The sequence below is a fragment of the Triturus cristatus genome, chromosome 4_1 (assembly GCF_964204655.1).
Source record: "Triturus cristatus chromosome 4_1, aTriCri1.1, whole genome shotgun sequence".
NCBI lineage: Eukaryota > Metazoa > Chordata > Amphibia > Caudata > Salamandridae > Triturus > Triturus cristatus.
In genome coordinates this window covers 230,608,247-230,624,865 of record NC_140585.1, presented here as the reverse complement: position 1 = coordinate 230,624,865, position 16,619 = coordinate 230,608,247, and the positions used below count along the sequence as shown (strand labels likewise).

The window sequence follows — 16,619 nt, the reverse complement described above, 5'->3', positions numbered from 1 at the left end:
CATTCTTGATAATAGGAGAAATGTCGCTTAGCGACATTTCTCCTATTATTTTACTCTGGAACGCCCCCTTTGCATCTCATTAGAGATGCAAGGGGAAGCGTAGAGTAAAAGGGTGCTAACATGCAAATTTGCATGTTAGCACCCTGTTGTTGATAGGGCGCTAGTTTTATCTCTGCTTTTTTGGCTTTTAAAGCCAAAGAAGCAGAGATAAAGCCCTTGTTGATATGCCCCCATGTTCCCTTGATTTGTGTCTGAGTTTATGCTCTGTAATGTATAATGTTTCATACAATAAATTTATGAACTTGTAAACCTCACACAGCACCTGTTGTATAGCTCCTCTCTAAAGATTAAGACGTCCTCTGGCCTAGACATTTTTGTGCAGCAGAGATATACATCACTGCGTCAGGGCTGCAGAGCTACATTCCCCACACTGGGGTTTCTTGTATTTCTTTGGAGCCTGTCGTCTCTTTTACAAGGCCGTCCCACTGCCCTGCTCTTGTGATACATGTGAGAACAAAGCAGCATTCCTTCCTCGGTCTGAGCTCTCACACTGCAGGAAGCGGCGAGCTTCACACTTGTTAACTCCAGAGAGTGCACCAAAGAAGCCATGGAGCTCAACAAAGACTCCTTCATCACCATGGACGACGGAAACCGGATCCCGGTGCTCGGCTTCGGAACCTACGCACCGGAAGACGTAAGTCAACCCCGCTCTCTGCTTGAGCACTTCCTTTTTATTCTGCATCTTCCAGCATAGCTGACAAGTGGTCTCGTGCCCTGTGACGGCGTCAGGCATTTCTGGCCTGTAGCCATCGGCACTTTGCAAACTGCATACATGCCAACGTTTTAGAACAGAAAAGTGAGAGATTGTGATTGAGGGAGCGTGTTTTCCGTCAAAGGTGGGCGAGCCAACAAAGTAGCAGGGAGAGCTGAGAAAGAGCCGAGCCAAGGGTCTGACTCGGATTTTAGAGCCCACTCACCAGCGAGCCCTGAAAATATTTGCTAGGTAAATTATGCAAAATCTCATAAATTCTCTTCAAAATTCAAAAAAGGGTATTTCTTTAACATGTGGAGGCTCTGACATTATAAGAGCACATTATAACACTGCTCAGAGAAGTACTTATTAAAAGTGATAGTTGTGTACAGCTGGGATTCTGAACGCGCATATATCTGAGTGTGTTTTTGTTTGGCATAATGAAGAAAAAAGGTTTAGGCGAAATAAAACATTTGCCTAAGATCACACATTTTTTGTGGGGATGTCGTGATTTATCAAGGTTTTCTGGTTTCACTTTGTACAAATCAGCCTGTAAATGGGTATCTTTTTGAATTTCTGTATGTTAAGGTTTTGTTTTTACCACTTTATTGCATACTTCTGTCATTTTTAAATATAACACGAACGATGGCCAAACGCTTTACCTGAGCACCAGTTACAATAGACCTGGCCACGTACATTTTTTACAGGTAAGGGGAGATTAACGGGCATATTTACAATATTTTGGCGTAATGCAGCATCGCAAGCCTTCTAGCTGCGCTGCCCTACGTCAAAAGAAAAAGGCAGGAATGCGCTGTATCTATAAGATACAGCATGTTCCTGTCCGTACTGCCGGCACACAAACTGCAGCTGTGCGCCAATGGAGGCATCCTGGTGCAAGGGTGTCAGTTGTTGGCATGATTGTTTTTGTGCAGTAAGGGACACCTTCCTGCACAAAACACTCAAAGGAGGTGTTTTCCTCGTTCTATGTGTGCTTACACGTTGAAAGAGGAAAAACGAGGAGAAATGTAAACAAATTCTGCGTTACACCTGCTTTGGGAAGGTGGTTTAGACACAGCCCCACATTTACGCTATGTTGTAAATCTAGGGCAGTGTCTAAACCATGGGTGTTGCGTGGGAACATCCACAACACTAACCATGGAACGCCCCTTCCATCTTACTCCATATTTACAAGGCCATAAAATGCCACACAGGCTGGATTTGCGTGGGCTTGTAAATATAGGCCAGCACACTGCGCATTCGGAGCATCACAAAAGTGACACTCTGGTGGTTTAAAAGTGCCACAGGGGCATTGTAAATATGCCCTTAAGTGTTTGGCCCCCGATCGACCGGTCAGGATTGTAAGTTTTAACGCGATGACACGGAGCCACCCGGTAGCCCTACTCTTTATAGACAGTCTCCCATATTATGTGAGTATCTTTTATGCATTTAATTTCGGCAATTACCTGCATAAGATCCAAAAACAAGGAAGAATGCATGCAGCTGAGGGGCTGGCTGCCATACACTGCAGGCGCATTGGGTTTCTGGCTGTGCACAGCCGGTGCCTCCCTCTCACTAGGCCCCCTTGCTGCTGTAATAGAGAACCCTGTGCAAGGCCTCGCTGAATGCTTTCACACATTCCATTCTGTGAAACTGTGTACACTGGACTCGAGGTATGCAGCAGCTCCTTCAAGAGGGGAGCTTTGTTTCAGAAAGAGGGTGGAGTTGGTCACATCTCATTATTTCTTGACAGCAGAGCGAGAGAGAAGAGAGTTTCCTACTGTGTATCTCCCATATCACAGTTAAAGGCCGGACAGGCACTGCTTGCATTGCTGTAAAGAACATTTTAGCATGAGCGATGTATGCTGGCACTTGAACGCAGAACAACTGGTAGACTAGAAAAGGTCGCTTTAATTATGGGATAATGCTCGCTCTCTCGCTGTCTCTCAAACACATGCGCACACACAAACACATGCGCAGACACACACACACACAAACACATTCTCAAGTTTATTCCGTTTAATTAAAACCATAGATTTACACATCACAATATAATAAATTACACAAAAAAATAAAACAATAACCTTTATCAGGGGAGCAATAGCATCCCGTATTATCTTGTGCACATTGCATCCCATCTCATCTTGAAAAATAAATATACATATAAAAAAAAATCACATTTACCTTACACTGCCTCTCAATGTTCTGCAGCACGTCCTCTTTGTTCTGCAGCACGACCCCAGAGCGCTAAGTCCACAGCCAACTCTCTCATCCAATCAAGACGCTGTTCTCATGCTGTTAAGCAGCATGAGTGAAGCGTCTTGATTGGCTGGAGCAAGCATATTCTACTTTCCTAAGGGCACTGTAGGTCTGTGTGTGCTCTACAACCCAGCTGTCCAAGTCAGCCGGTTTGGAGAGGTTTGAATTACGCATGTCGGTTTGGCGGTAGCAAGGTAGCCGGCCAAACTAACATATGCAATGCAAACTTAAGTGGCCACTCCTCACTGCTGCCAATCAATGGCCTCGCCCTGCCCTCTCACTCATTTTGCTGGCAGAAAGCGAAAAATAAAATGGTAACAAAATTATTTTATTACCATTTTATTTTCAACTCTTTCTGCGCACCAATGTGGGAGGGCAACACTCCCATGGAGGAACCGCAGCTGAGTAGCGTCCCATCTTCTCTTGTTCTACACTGTTGACTATTATTTTACACTGCCCCGTTCATAGTACCAGATATAAAGTGCAGGTGTGACAAGATAAAATTTGCTAAAAATGAAAGAAGAAATCTAGTTTAAAAAAAAACCACTCAACTCCCCTCATACTGTAGCATCTGGAATTAAAATTTTATCTGACAATGACCTGTTCATAAAACTAGATATGTAGTGCAAATGTCACAGCGTAAGATGTGCTAAAAGAGCAACGGTCACATAAAAGAGAAAAGGGGAAGGGATAAAACTAATTTCCGGCAGCAGTATCTCCCCATATTGTCTTGTTCCACGTTATTGTCTATTGTCTTACACTACTTTTGCTATACTAAATATAAAGTGCAGGTGTGACAAATTAAACTTTGATAAAACTGAAGGAAAAAGACATCAAGCAAAAAAAAAATAAGAACATTTGCACAACCCCCCTTTTTCTGAACTATCTGCAATTAACCTTTTATCGGACAATGACCTGTCCACTTTTCCTGTTGGTGCAAATTTCACAGTAAAGTGAGAAAGATAATATTAAGACGCGCCAAAGCAGGATATTTCCTCAATAGTGTCCCCTCATGTCCTCTTGGACCTTGCTGTTCCAAATCATGTCCTGAAATGCCACTTCCATTATATCTAGAATAAAGTGCTACGGTCACTGTGCAAACCCGCTATAGAGTGCAACGGTGAAGATTGGAAACATTGAACGGTGTTGGTGTGGAGCTATTTATGGTACTTCCTTCACACTGCGGCATCTAGACTTTTATCTGACAACAGCCTATCAGCCCCAACCACTGGGGGACATTCACCTTTTAAATAAGAGAGTAAGGCGTGGCGGCAGGTCTCGATGCTGTTTTGATTAAAAAGGTTGCGCAACAAAGCCTTATGTTCTGTCAACATCTTGGGGCAATGTTGACAAGAGTCAGACTTTCTGTGTGTAGATGTCAAAGCCTGCATTTAGAACACACACATTTCCTTGTTCATTTTTGCAGGCTATCAGTAGTTTGGCACAGGCCAAAATGCACTTGAAGCAACTTTCTTTAATTCAGGAATCTCCATAAAGTAGTTAAGTATAATTGCGGGCAGGGTTGTTTATAAGTGTCACTCACTGTCCACGCGTGGCTTTTTAGGTCTCGCCTATGCAGCGCGCATGCGTTGCATAGGAAAAAGACCTTTAGTAATCGACACAGCTTCGCGGGCAAAAACGTGCACGTGTTGCATTGCTTTGAATGGCAACGCATGCACGTTTTGCGATTCCCTTGCGGGAGCGAGCTTTGGCGCCATGTGCTAGCAATTATCGCTCCTGGCGCTGCTCGCTCCCGCAAGGGAAACGCTTTCACTTTTGCAGACACTTTTTTTTTTTTACTTTTAGCGCGAGGAGCGTGCGCTTGTTAGACCTAACAAGGGTCCCGAAAGCCACCAGTTGTTCTGCAATTAAAATGACGACTCTAAGCCATGAAAACCAACCCAACTTTGAAAAGGAGAATGTTTCACTGAAGTATAGCTTTTGCGCTTGCTGATTTTCACAGCACGGAGCTTCGGTTTCAAATCGGGAATAGATCACACGTTTTATTTTGTGATGGACACCTTCACACTCGCGCATACAGAAATAAAAACAGCGTACTGATAATACAGTCAGCTGGGAAGACACTAAGCGAAAATGACATATGCCATTGTTTATTCATCGGCGATCCTTGCTTTGGAGGATATGAAGCCGGCAGATTGCGGCGGCGTCATGTTATAAACATTCGTTAATGCGTTTGTCATTCACACCTCTGCAGCGTGGTGGAGTCTCACATCATAAGGCATTAATCTCACAGCGGCTGATGCAGAAATGCAGGGCTGCTCATCCATTAAAGTAAAATAATGCTCGGTGCTTAGAAAAAACGCGGTACGATTTGGTAATAAGGAACATTGCTTTGAAGCCAATGTACCATAATGTTGATTCCTTCACATGTGAAATGACCTCGGTTCAAAAGGCGCCCACATAAATCTGCTAGCTGTTCGCCAATTTAAAATATAGAAGGTCTCGTCCGCAATTGAAACCATATCGCTCGGCTTTCCTTATTTCTGAAGTCTGTGTTGGGTTTATTTTCTATATTACGTTTCTGAAATATGTTTATCTGGGAAATGGTCTCAGAGAGCAGTGCAGTTTTACTGGGTGGTTGTAATCGACGGACAGCTATGTGAAGCGGCTAGAAGTAGATTATAAGAGTGAGTACAATGTAGCGCCACCTGCATGTAGATGAAAGTATCTCAGGTGCCTGTTTTATTTGCTAGCTTCCCTACCTCCTGTTTGTATGAGGCCAGGGGCTAAACGTGAAATAATTGATTTCAGTATTTCCCAGATAAATCATACTGGCAAAGGCTGAATATAGATCAAAAGTAATGAGCCACAGATAGGTTATGGAGGACAGGCTTTTCGGCCTTCATGAAACTGCCTTTGTTGAAATTCGTAAATGCCATTACACAAAATGGTGTCAATTGTAGGGTATGTGTAGTCACTTCCTCTTTACTTTTATCTTCCTGAAGTATGATGAATGGTTCAGTTGTGTATTGTCACCGATCAAACTGGTGGCAACCAGGACAGGTATTTGGAAAGTGGAGCCTCTGATTATAAGAAATTGGATTATTATTTGGGTTGGGAGACTACCCACTCCAAGGGGCAATCACAACTCCTGTCAAGGTGAAACTCAATCCCCTGGCAGCCCCGGCACACAGCAGACAGGCATCACTTTGATGCACCCGCCAAAGTATATATACAGTCCCAAAACAGGAATAAAGTTGAAATGCAAAAGAAAAAAAACCTCAAATTAGAACAAGCATTGGCATAGCCAATAGGTCTCGTCTTTGGGACCTTATAAGTGCTTAGCCATACAACACTTGATGTTGTTGCACCAAGGATATTGTGCTGCATAACTAAACACTTATAACGTCCCAAAGGCGAGACCTATTGGCTATGCCAATGCTTGTTTTTTTTTTTACTAAAGTCTCTCTTGTTCCTATTCCATGAGATCTTCTTTATTTGCTTGTGTAGAGATATTTTAAAGAGGGCATGCAGGCGTGTTTAATTCCCATAGGGGCATATTTACAGGGCAGCGATAGAAAATTATCGCCGCTTTTGCGGCCGTTTTCGGCCGAAAAGCGGCGATAATTTTATCGCCTAATTAGCAAGGTCACGCTAACACGTGAAAACCTTGCATTAGCGCACAAATTCTTAACGCCCAGCTTTGCATCTCTAATGAGATGCAAAGTGGGCGTTCCTGACCTGACATGACAGGAGAAATGTCGCTAAGCGACATTTCTCCTATCATCAAGCCCCACACTATGAAGCATAGCTGCAAGAAAAGTAGCGATAACCCCTGTTATCGCTACTTTCCTTACGCCTGCTGAAGAACCAGAACCTTTTGGACCTGGCGGCGCAGGGTACGCCTTAATCTCCTGGGTTTCTCCTGCTCAGCTACACAGAGACACGGGACACTCTGTTAGGCGTTAGAAGATCAGATTTATTAGCTGCAGCTATTACAATTGTCCCAGAAGTACACAAGGTAGGTTCTCAGGAGACTGCCACTTCACTCTGTGGCACACAAACTTTTATACCTTATAGATACTATATACATTAACCAAGTATACCCCAAGCAAATACAAGAAAGAGCCAATAAGGAAAGTTGGAAAATAGGACAGAACCAATAGGAGAGATTTGAAAACAAAAGTGTCAGATGACTCGAAGAAACCTTTCCTCCAACTGTGTTTGTCACCCCTCCCTCAAACTAATTTATTAACGGATTTGTAACAAACTTGCAGGTGGCGAGATACGTTTGTGTGTGTTGGAGGACAGTTGTGAAACGAGAGAATGCTAGCAGAGGACAGTGAAGGCCAGACAATAAGATAAAGTCAGGAAAGAATAGTGTGAACCAACAGATAGTTGAGACGGGGATTAGAAAAACCAGACAGGGATTAGTGTACTCGGCCAGACCTAACACCAGCTTTGCAAATAGAGGCAGAAAGACCATTTTAACACGAAGCTGCAGAAAAAGCAGAATAGACTTTGTTCGTCGTGCTGCCTGAGTGATGGCAACACAAAATGGCGGCGGAGCACAAGATGGCGGGTCGCTTCGATCACGATCGAAAATCGAAGTTCCTCAGACCCTCCGTTTGCCAGAACTCAGGCAAGGTAGACTCATGTTAATCTGAGTCAATGTCGATAGCCATGAGGTCATCGAGCTGTTGCTGTAACATCATTCTTATGTTTTCTGTTCTTGGCGATTTGGGCTTAGGGATGCACATAGTAGCACATAGGTCACAGATGGCGGGACCACAGTGCATACAAAGACAACAGGAGAAAATAATGGTCAAAATTATTCCGAGAAATGTCAATGCTTTCCAACCCCATTTGGACAGTAGTCCCCAAAACCACTCCGAAATGAACCAATCTCCTTCGTCCTGGTGAATCGACTCTATTATATGCAACTTGGAGATAGCTTGGTATACTGTCGGAGCGTCATTAGGTATGAAAATACAGCAACTTGACCCGATCAATTTGCACACTCCACCACGATCTGCAAGAACAAAATCTAAGGCAACTCGATTTTGTAAGGTCATAAGACGGTCCGCCTGTAGTTCTGCCGTGATATTACTTAAGGCTCCTACAGTGATGTCTATAGTGGTCTCTACGACACGGACCAGTTGCCTTATATTTCTGCTGTTGGCCATTGGACCCCAAAAAGGAAGAAATCCTTTGAGGAAATCTCCCTCTTGTCCTGCTGTGTCTTTCGAATCAATAATCCCTCTGCCATATCTGTTTCGATGATAGTTTGCAGAAGCGGTGTATGTAGGGGGAAGAAGGAAAGCTATATAACAGGTGCCAGAAAAACCCGTGGGTAACCATGTGTAAGCTCTATTATAGCAAATGAAATAGGTGCCTTGAGACGGCACTAGAGGAGGCGAGTTTTGAGAGGAATAAACGTACGTGTGGGAACAGTTATTTCTTTGTATGGTGTCAGAAGAGCGATCATTAATTTGCAGACAGAAATTTCCCTGATGAGGAATCGTCCAAATGGGCGGAGATTTTCTTTGTTTGATTTTATCACTAAGACTAGAGACATGATGGGTGACGTTCCAGTTTGTATACGCTTTTCTTTCATCAATGGAAATCTTACTATTTTCCATGATTTTAGCCATAGCTACCATTCCCTTAATTAATGAGATATGACTAAAATCTGGACCACCAATATATGAACTAATGGAGCGTTTGAACTTACTTTGGTAGGCATTGGAGAAAATGACAAAATAAGCCCAAGCGGTACCCTCATAAGAGAACGGGAGAACCAAATATGGCATTCCTTTCTCTGTGGTATGTGGCATAAGTCCACACACCCAACAGTCAGTCGTATTGACCACTAACTGGTGTTGATGTAACAACTGGACAAAGGAATTGTTGTAATATTCATTTCTTCTAATGAGTTCATGTTGAGGAAGGGTATGAAAGAGATGTGGAGAGACAGTAGAAGAAGACGAAGAGGAAGAAGGGGAGACAACTTTTTGCTGCAGAGCATAAGCAATCCAACCTATAAACGCCAAAACAATACACAATAATATAATAACACATAAGGTTATATTAAAACGACTGTACATTGATCTACAGGATTCTTTCTTCATTTCATCCTTTCTCTCTCTTTTGTCTTGTGTAGTTTCCATCTTTCTAATGGATGCTCACGGCAATCTTCCTCGATCACTCAATTATGATTATCTGCCGTCCTATGACACTGCAAGTCCTGCAGGCCTATTGCCACTACTCAGGTCACAATTAAGACTCCTACCGTGACCCTGCAACCGGGACAGAATACTACACAAGAGAGGAAAAAATCTTAAGTGTTCTTTTGTCTAGGTCTCAGATTGTATCGTTCCTTTTCAGGAGTGCTCTGATTTTGAAACAATGTTTGTGGATTGGTTGTATCTAATCGACGATGCAATGGTATTGCTTCCTGTAGAATATCGTCGTCCTCTTTCTCAGACAGTGTCCCATTCAGGCGTGCATCACTAAAGGGTACGAATCGTGGAACCTTCTCGCTCTCAGAGTCACCAATGCCCCTACGCACCTATTGATCGTAAGGTAAGGGCAAAGGCACTTTCTTGCAATGCACGCCGTGAATCCAATTCTTCTTTCCTTCGATTTTAACTGCTGTTCTCGTGGTGAGCAAAACCATTCGGGGCTCTCTCCATCTGGGCTCCAAATTTCCCGTTCTTTGGAAATTTTTGGTGCAGACCCAGTCACCTGGTTGGATGGAATGACCTGGGTCTGTGGAAGCCTCTGGTAAAGCACTCTGAACCTGTTGATGGAGAACACGCAATTTAGTTGTGAGATCATGCAAGTAATCAATCAACATTGGATATGGCAAGTCTGAGTATTTTTTATGGCGAGGGACTCCCCATACATTAGCCGGGCGTCCAAAAACCACTTCGTAAGGGCTAAGTCCCAAACGAGAGTGTACTGCAGTTCTTGTGGATAGTAGAGCTAATGGTAAAGCATCGGGCCAATTGAGTCCTGTACTAGCCTGAACCTTTGCTAATTTTAACTTCAATGTACCGTTGTAGCATTCTACTAAACCCGCTGATTGTGGATGATTTGCCGCATGAAACTTTTGTTTGATACCAAGACCCGCACAAACTTTCTGCATGACTTGGCCAACAAATTCGCTCCCATTGTCACTCCAGACAATGCGCGCCAAACCAAATCTGGGGAAAAATTCTTTCAATAGAATTTTAGCTGTGGATAAGGCTGTGTTGTCTTTTAGAGGGTATGCTTCTATCCATCTTGAATAGGTGCATACTACCACCAGAACATATTTGAGGTTGTTGCATCGCTCCATATGAATATAATCGATCTGCAACACCACAAATGGATATGTTGGAGGAGCAAAGTGACCCGCTGGAGTTGGGGTTCCCTTTCCCGGGTTGTACATCAAACAAACAATACAATGTTTCACTATATTGTCTGCACATTTTGGGATTTGTTCATTTCGCAACACTGGAGCTAGAAGTTTGCATATACCTTTTGCACTTAAGTGGGCTGGACCATGTGCCATAGTGACCACTGGGAGCACATAGGCATCTGGTAATAGCCAACGTTGGTGTTCAGATAATTCCACCCAACAACCCATCTCATCTAACATTCCTGTACTTTCTTTCCACTTGCTCAACTCTTTCTCCGAAGCCTCGTTCTGAATTGCTCGTACACTTTCCACTGTATCCTCATACATTCCTCTCTCTCTAACCCAATTTGCAGGACCCGCCACATACATTCGACTTGTTACATCTCTCGCTGTCTTTTTCGCTACTTCGTCTGCAAATGCATTTCCTCGACCAACGTCATCCGTAATCTTTTTGTGTGCAATACACTTCACAATCGCTATTTGGGTAGGTAAGGCAAGTGATTCAAGGAGATCAGTCACTAACTGACCATGTTGTATTTTGGTGCCATGTGAAGTGAGAAATACCCTTTCCTTCCAAAGACGCCCAAAGCTGAACCCTACACCAAAAGCATACTGGCTGTCGGTGTACACGTTTACTCTCTTCCCTTTTGAAAGTACACATGCTCTTGTTAAAGCTATCAATTCTGCTGCTTGAGCTGAATTATGCCTAATACGTGCTGTATGCAAAGTAGTTACAGCATAGGCTGAAACTGTATCCCCATTAGGCATTTTAAAACAAGAACCATCTACCCATAGAGTTCCATCCGGATTCTCTAGCGGTGTGTCTTTCAAATCAATTCTTCCTTTAGTCTCTTCCTCAGTACGAAAGAAACAATCATGTTGCTCCTCAACACTTTTCTCATCTGGAAGGGGCAACAGAGTGGCTGGATTTAGGGTATTACATCGATTGATGTGTACGTGACTAGCCAACAGTGTCAGCTCGTATCCAGTTAGACGAGCGCTCGTAAGATGCTGCGTTTTCGTTCTATTTAGTAAGGTATCCACTACATGTGGTACAATGACAATGAGAGTGTTATCCAACACCACTCCAGCAGACTGTCGAATAGAAATTGCTGCTGCTGCTGTCGCTTTCAGGCAACTGGGCAATGCTTTAGCTACTGGGTCTAACGTAGCCGAAAAATAGGCACATGGCCGCTGTTTGTCTCCAAATCGCTGCGTTAAAACTGACAACGCACAACCTTCCCTTTCGTGAACATAGAGCGTAAAAGGCTTACTGTAATCAGGGGTACCCAATACATGAGCGGAACATAGAGCAGCACGTAAATCGGAAAAACTCTTTCGGCACTCATCAGTCCATGGAAGGGGGTGAGGCGTATCTTTCAAAGTGAGGGCCAACAGAGGTTTGGCTATCAGAGAGAAGTTAGGGATCCATTGCCTACAATAAGAGGTGATACCCAGAAAGGCACGTACCTCCCTTTGTGTGGATGGCACAGACATTTGCGTAATCGCCTGAATTCGTTCTGGCGTTAATCGTCGTCCCTCCTTTGATAGGAGATGACCCAAGTAGGTAACCTCTCTACGAACGTATTGTAGTTTGGAGGGTGAAACCTTATGATTCAGATCAAACAAATGGCGTAACAATGCAACAGTAACATTTTTGCAAATCTCTTCTGAATCAGCAGCTATTAACAAGTCATCCATATATTGGATAAGAGCAGCGCCAGACGGCAAATGAAAAGTATCAAGATGACTTTTTAAAGCTTTGCTGTAAATCGAGGCACTTTCACAATAGCCTTGGGGTGTGTGCGCGCTGAAACCGGAAGCTTCGGCCTCCAAGAGAGAAGCCAAATATGTCCATACTCTCTTCTGCAATAGGAATACTAAAGAAGGCATTCTTTAGATCGATAACAGAAAACCAGGTCGCTGTAGAAGGTATCATTGCCAACAAAGCAGTGATATCTGATACTACGGGAAACTGTGGTACAACAATTTTGTTTACTTCCCGGAGATCAATCACAAAACGATATACAGGTGGTTGAGAAGGATCAGTGAGTTTAAGAACAGGAAGAATAGGACTATTGCATGTGTTACCTCTCGTTTCCTCAACCACACCCTTCTGAATCAAGTCATGAATGATTTCTAAAAGCGCTTTTTCACCTTCAGTGGAAATCCTATACTGCGGAATGCGTGGCAATTCGACATTAGGCTTGAGAGTGACAACATAAGGTGGAATCTCAAGACAACCCACATCGTTCGGACCCGTGGCCCAAAGTGTTGCTGGAAGAGAAAGCAATTCAGGTGGAAACTGATCTTTGGATAAATACATTGGAGAAGTCAGTTTTTGTCCTAAAGTAAGATGTACACCAGAAGGAGAACAATATATCGTAGCATGCATTTTTTTCAATAGATCTAAGCCCAACAGATTCTCACCGCAACCATTCGTCAAGAGAAGTGGAGCTTCCAAGTCATAAGGGCCAATTGTAATAGGCAAAGGGCAAGAAACTAGGTTACGAACAGGGGCGCCAGAGAATCCTACAGAAACATTCGTTAAGCCAGACAAAGGTGCCCCGGGGAGTTTGGAATGAATGATAGAACTTCGCATCGCCCCAGTATCTAGAAGAAATGGCTCTGAAACACCCATTGTAGTGACGTTAACATAAGGTCCATTCTGATCTACTGGAATCAACATAACTCCCTTACTTTGTCCATGGCTGTCCTAGTTAGCATGAAGATTTTCATTTCCATTTTCATTATAATGATCTTCATTATAATATTGCGTAGACCTAACATTTTGCTGATCAAAATAGTTCACGGAATTGGGAGAAGGAAGGGCACGCTGTTCTTGAGTCACCACACCGCGACCTCTACCTCTGTTTGCTGACTGAAGGCCAGCACGACCTCGTGGAGCAGATAATGCTCCATTGCGCTGTAATAAAACCGGACAACTATTCTTAAAATGACCTTCCTCTCTACAATAGGCACATTGATTAGGACCCAACAAAGGTCGCGGAATGTATGATTCAGGTTTTTGATACAACCTCTGAAACTGCATAGGTTGTTGAAACTGAGGCTGAACATAACGAGGAGGATAAGCTTGTTGCAAGAGAACCTTCGTTTTTAATTCTTTCGTCTTTTTTTCTTGCTTTTCCTTCTCTTCTTTGTCTCTGTTTTCATAATATTGTGCAGTAGCCAATATCTGGGCAGAAGAAGAAACAGCACATGAACTTTCAGAATCTTTTAATTTGTGTGACAGCTCGGGAAGCAAATTAAATACGAATTTGTCCACAAATAATCGCTGTCCACCCTCTGTAGCCATATCCTGACTACTGTGATCGATAAATGTCTCCTCAAAACGAGTAAAGAAATCAGAGACACTCTCGTCTTTCTTCTGTTTGCATGCTGCTAATTTATCCCAGTTAACTCTCAATGCAGGCATCATAGTTTTCATTAATGTAATAATCCTACCAGGGAATTCCGAAATCAGAGCTTCAGGCTTTGCACCACCCACTTGGTCTCTATCTGTGGTAGTTATAACATCCCAAGTAGCACCTAATTCTTGTGCATGATCCTCCTTACGAATCTTAGCCCATATTGTCTGTGGGACCACATTTCCCATCAACATGTCGATATCAGCTAAATTCATGATGCAAGCATCTACTGTCTGCGATAATTCTTTGTAATAACCTGCAGGGTTCTTACGGGGATCTGGTAGAGTCTGCTTAAGGGCCAAGACTTCAGATCGTTTCCATGGAACATGTACCCATATACGTTGAAAGTGAGCAGGAATAGCTGCATTAGCACCTACTGCTGCAACCTCTTCCTTCCATACTGGAGGAACCTCTCTCATGGGATAGCTTTTCAGTGTTGGTCTAACCGACGGATCAGAATCAAGAAAAGCCTGAGAGAACAACAAGGACCTATAAGAAATAAGTGTCCTTACAGCTCTCTCAACCTTGGAACCCACAACAAGTCCTTTCTCAAAATCAGTCTGGACATCTAACAGATCTTGTGGGATCAGACTCGAATCCACATCTTCCCATTCTTTAATGAGAGTATCGCACATTACATTAAAAACATATCTTTGCGTAGGCGCATTCCATTGTGAGAAAGTAGGCATAATATTGGACACACTGTATTGAGGACCCTTCTTGATCCATTTACGTGCGAGAGAGTCTAGCCTTTCTCGTTCTTCAAAATCTGGGAACTGACTACGAGACTGTCTTCGAGCAAGAGCCGGAGACACACTTAGAGCTCCAAAGAAAGGAGATAGAATACCAGTGACAGTGTCTGTGAGACGTTTACGCACAGACGGAGAATTAGACATAAGTATTGGAGACAAAGTATTAGGAGAACTGACAGGAGGAGAAACGATAATTGCAGGGGGAGCAGAAGGCAAAGGAGATCTAAGGTCAGGAGATGAGGGCAAAGAAGTTGAAGTTAATGGTAAAACTGGCGGAGGCGGTAATACTGGAGGAGGCAAATGCGGAAGAGCCGGAACAGGCGGAGGTACCGCTGGCGGCTGAACAGGCTGTAACAATTGGGGTGCATTGGCACTTTGTGCATAGGGCGGAGGCAACCTCAATAAATGGGACATTAGGGGATCTTCTTCTATATCTTTCTTGTTTTCAGAAGGGGAAACAGGCAACACCGGATAGCATTTATCTATCGCCATTCGATGCTGTCTTTCTGAAATTTCAGTCGCATTATCAATTTCATCATCTTTGAATTGTTGAGCAGCCTGTATAATCGTCAGACCCTGTGCTTTCCTATCTCGTTTTGCTTGCTTAATTTCTTTCTGTTTGGCTTCCTTACGCCAAAGGCGGAAAGAGTCAAACATTGCCAGCCGGGCTTTTCTTTTGAATAGGACTGATTCCAAATTATTTAGCACATTAGAATTGAAACTACCATTTTTTGGCCATTTTAAAACACCATCTTTCTTCGTGTATCGGGTCCATGTCTCGTTAAAGGCAATGGGGCCAATACCATGTTTCGAATAGAGCTCATATGTGGGAGTTCCAACTGAAGGAATCGGACAAGAGTCCTCAAGTCGGGAATCCCTATTACAACCAAAACAACAATATTTTCCAAACTTAGTCAGACCAGGCATCTCACGATTTCACCTGACTGTTCACAAACTTCAAGGGAGTAAAACTCAGTTTACGCAGCACAAATGCACTTACCCTTGGTTTCGATTATTGCAATAGTCGAGACTAAGGATTACAAATACTAAGAAAACAAAGGACAAAAATTGTGGGCGCGACCCACGAAGATACTTAACTAAGGACGTCTTCTCACACCAACAGAGGCCCGTCTATCGTCTCGCCTTACCATACATCATCAAAGAAAGGGCCAAGGCAGGGCAGCAGTCAGGGCAGCAGTCAGGGCAGCGGTCGTTAGTAGCCGTCAGGAAGGAGTAACCGCGCTGCAAAAGACCTTCGGACCACTTTCGACATACAGGGGTCGCTTGAGGTGGCTCGCGAACCCTCTGGAATTTTCTTGCGGGGTTCCTCACGACCTTCAGGCAGAACCGGTACCACTGAAGCCGCCCCACGTTGGGCGCCAGTTGAAGAACCAGAACCTTTTGGACCTGGCGGCGCAGGGTACGCCTTAATCTCCTGGGTTTCTCCTGCTCAGCTACACAGAGACACGGGACACTCTGTTAGGCGTTAGAAGATAACATTTTTAGCTGCAGCTAGTACAGTTGTCCCAGAAGTACACAAGGTAGGTTCTCAGGAGACTGCCACTTCACTCTGTGGCGCACAAACTTTTATACCATATAGATACTATATACATTAACCAAGTATACTCCCAGCAAATACAAGAAAGAGCCAATAAGGAAAGTTGGAAAATAGGACAGAACCAATAGGAGAGATTTGAAAACAAAAGTGTCAGATGACTCGAAGAAACCTGGCCATATGCAAATCAGTCTGACCCTGTGCCTCATGGGAACAGTCCAGCCCGAACTGCCAAGCCATGCCTTCCCTGGACCGAAACAAGCTTCCTAGGACCCATGAGGCACAGGGTCAGACTGATTTGCATATGGCCATGTCTGAACTGGGGTGGCAGAGTGGGCTAAAGAACGGTGATGGATCAAACCCAGATCTGTTGACTGGGTGTGAGTGTTTGATTGGTTCTGATGCTCCGTCCATCACCACCCCCTTTTGTACCGCTTTGTTCGCCATAAGTTGGCAGGGTATGCTCAGACGTGAGTCCCTTGCTCACTTTGCCACTGGATTCAAGCAAGCC

At 43.8% G+C, this 16,619-nt stretch overlaps 1 protein-coding gene across 1 annotated transcript in view; it reads left to right on the top strand.

The window, feature by feature from the left end:
- Positions 1 to 496: 496 nt before the first annotated feature.
- LOC146854161 (estradiol 17 beta-dehydrogenase 5-like) overlaps positions 497 to 16,619 on the top strand; it is a 231,623-nt gene continuing 215,500 nt past the window's right edge. The window contains exon 1 of the mRNA XM_085651940.1: positions 497 to 694. Coding sequence (XP_085508066.1) covers positions 608 to 694 — 87 coding nt within the window. The 5' untranslated portion in view covers positions 497 to 607. The remainder of the gene's footprint in view (positions 695 to 16,619) is intronic.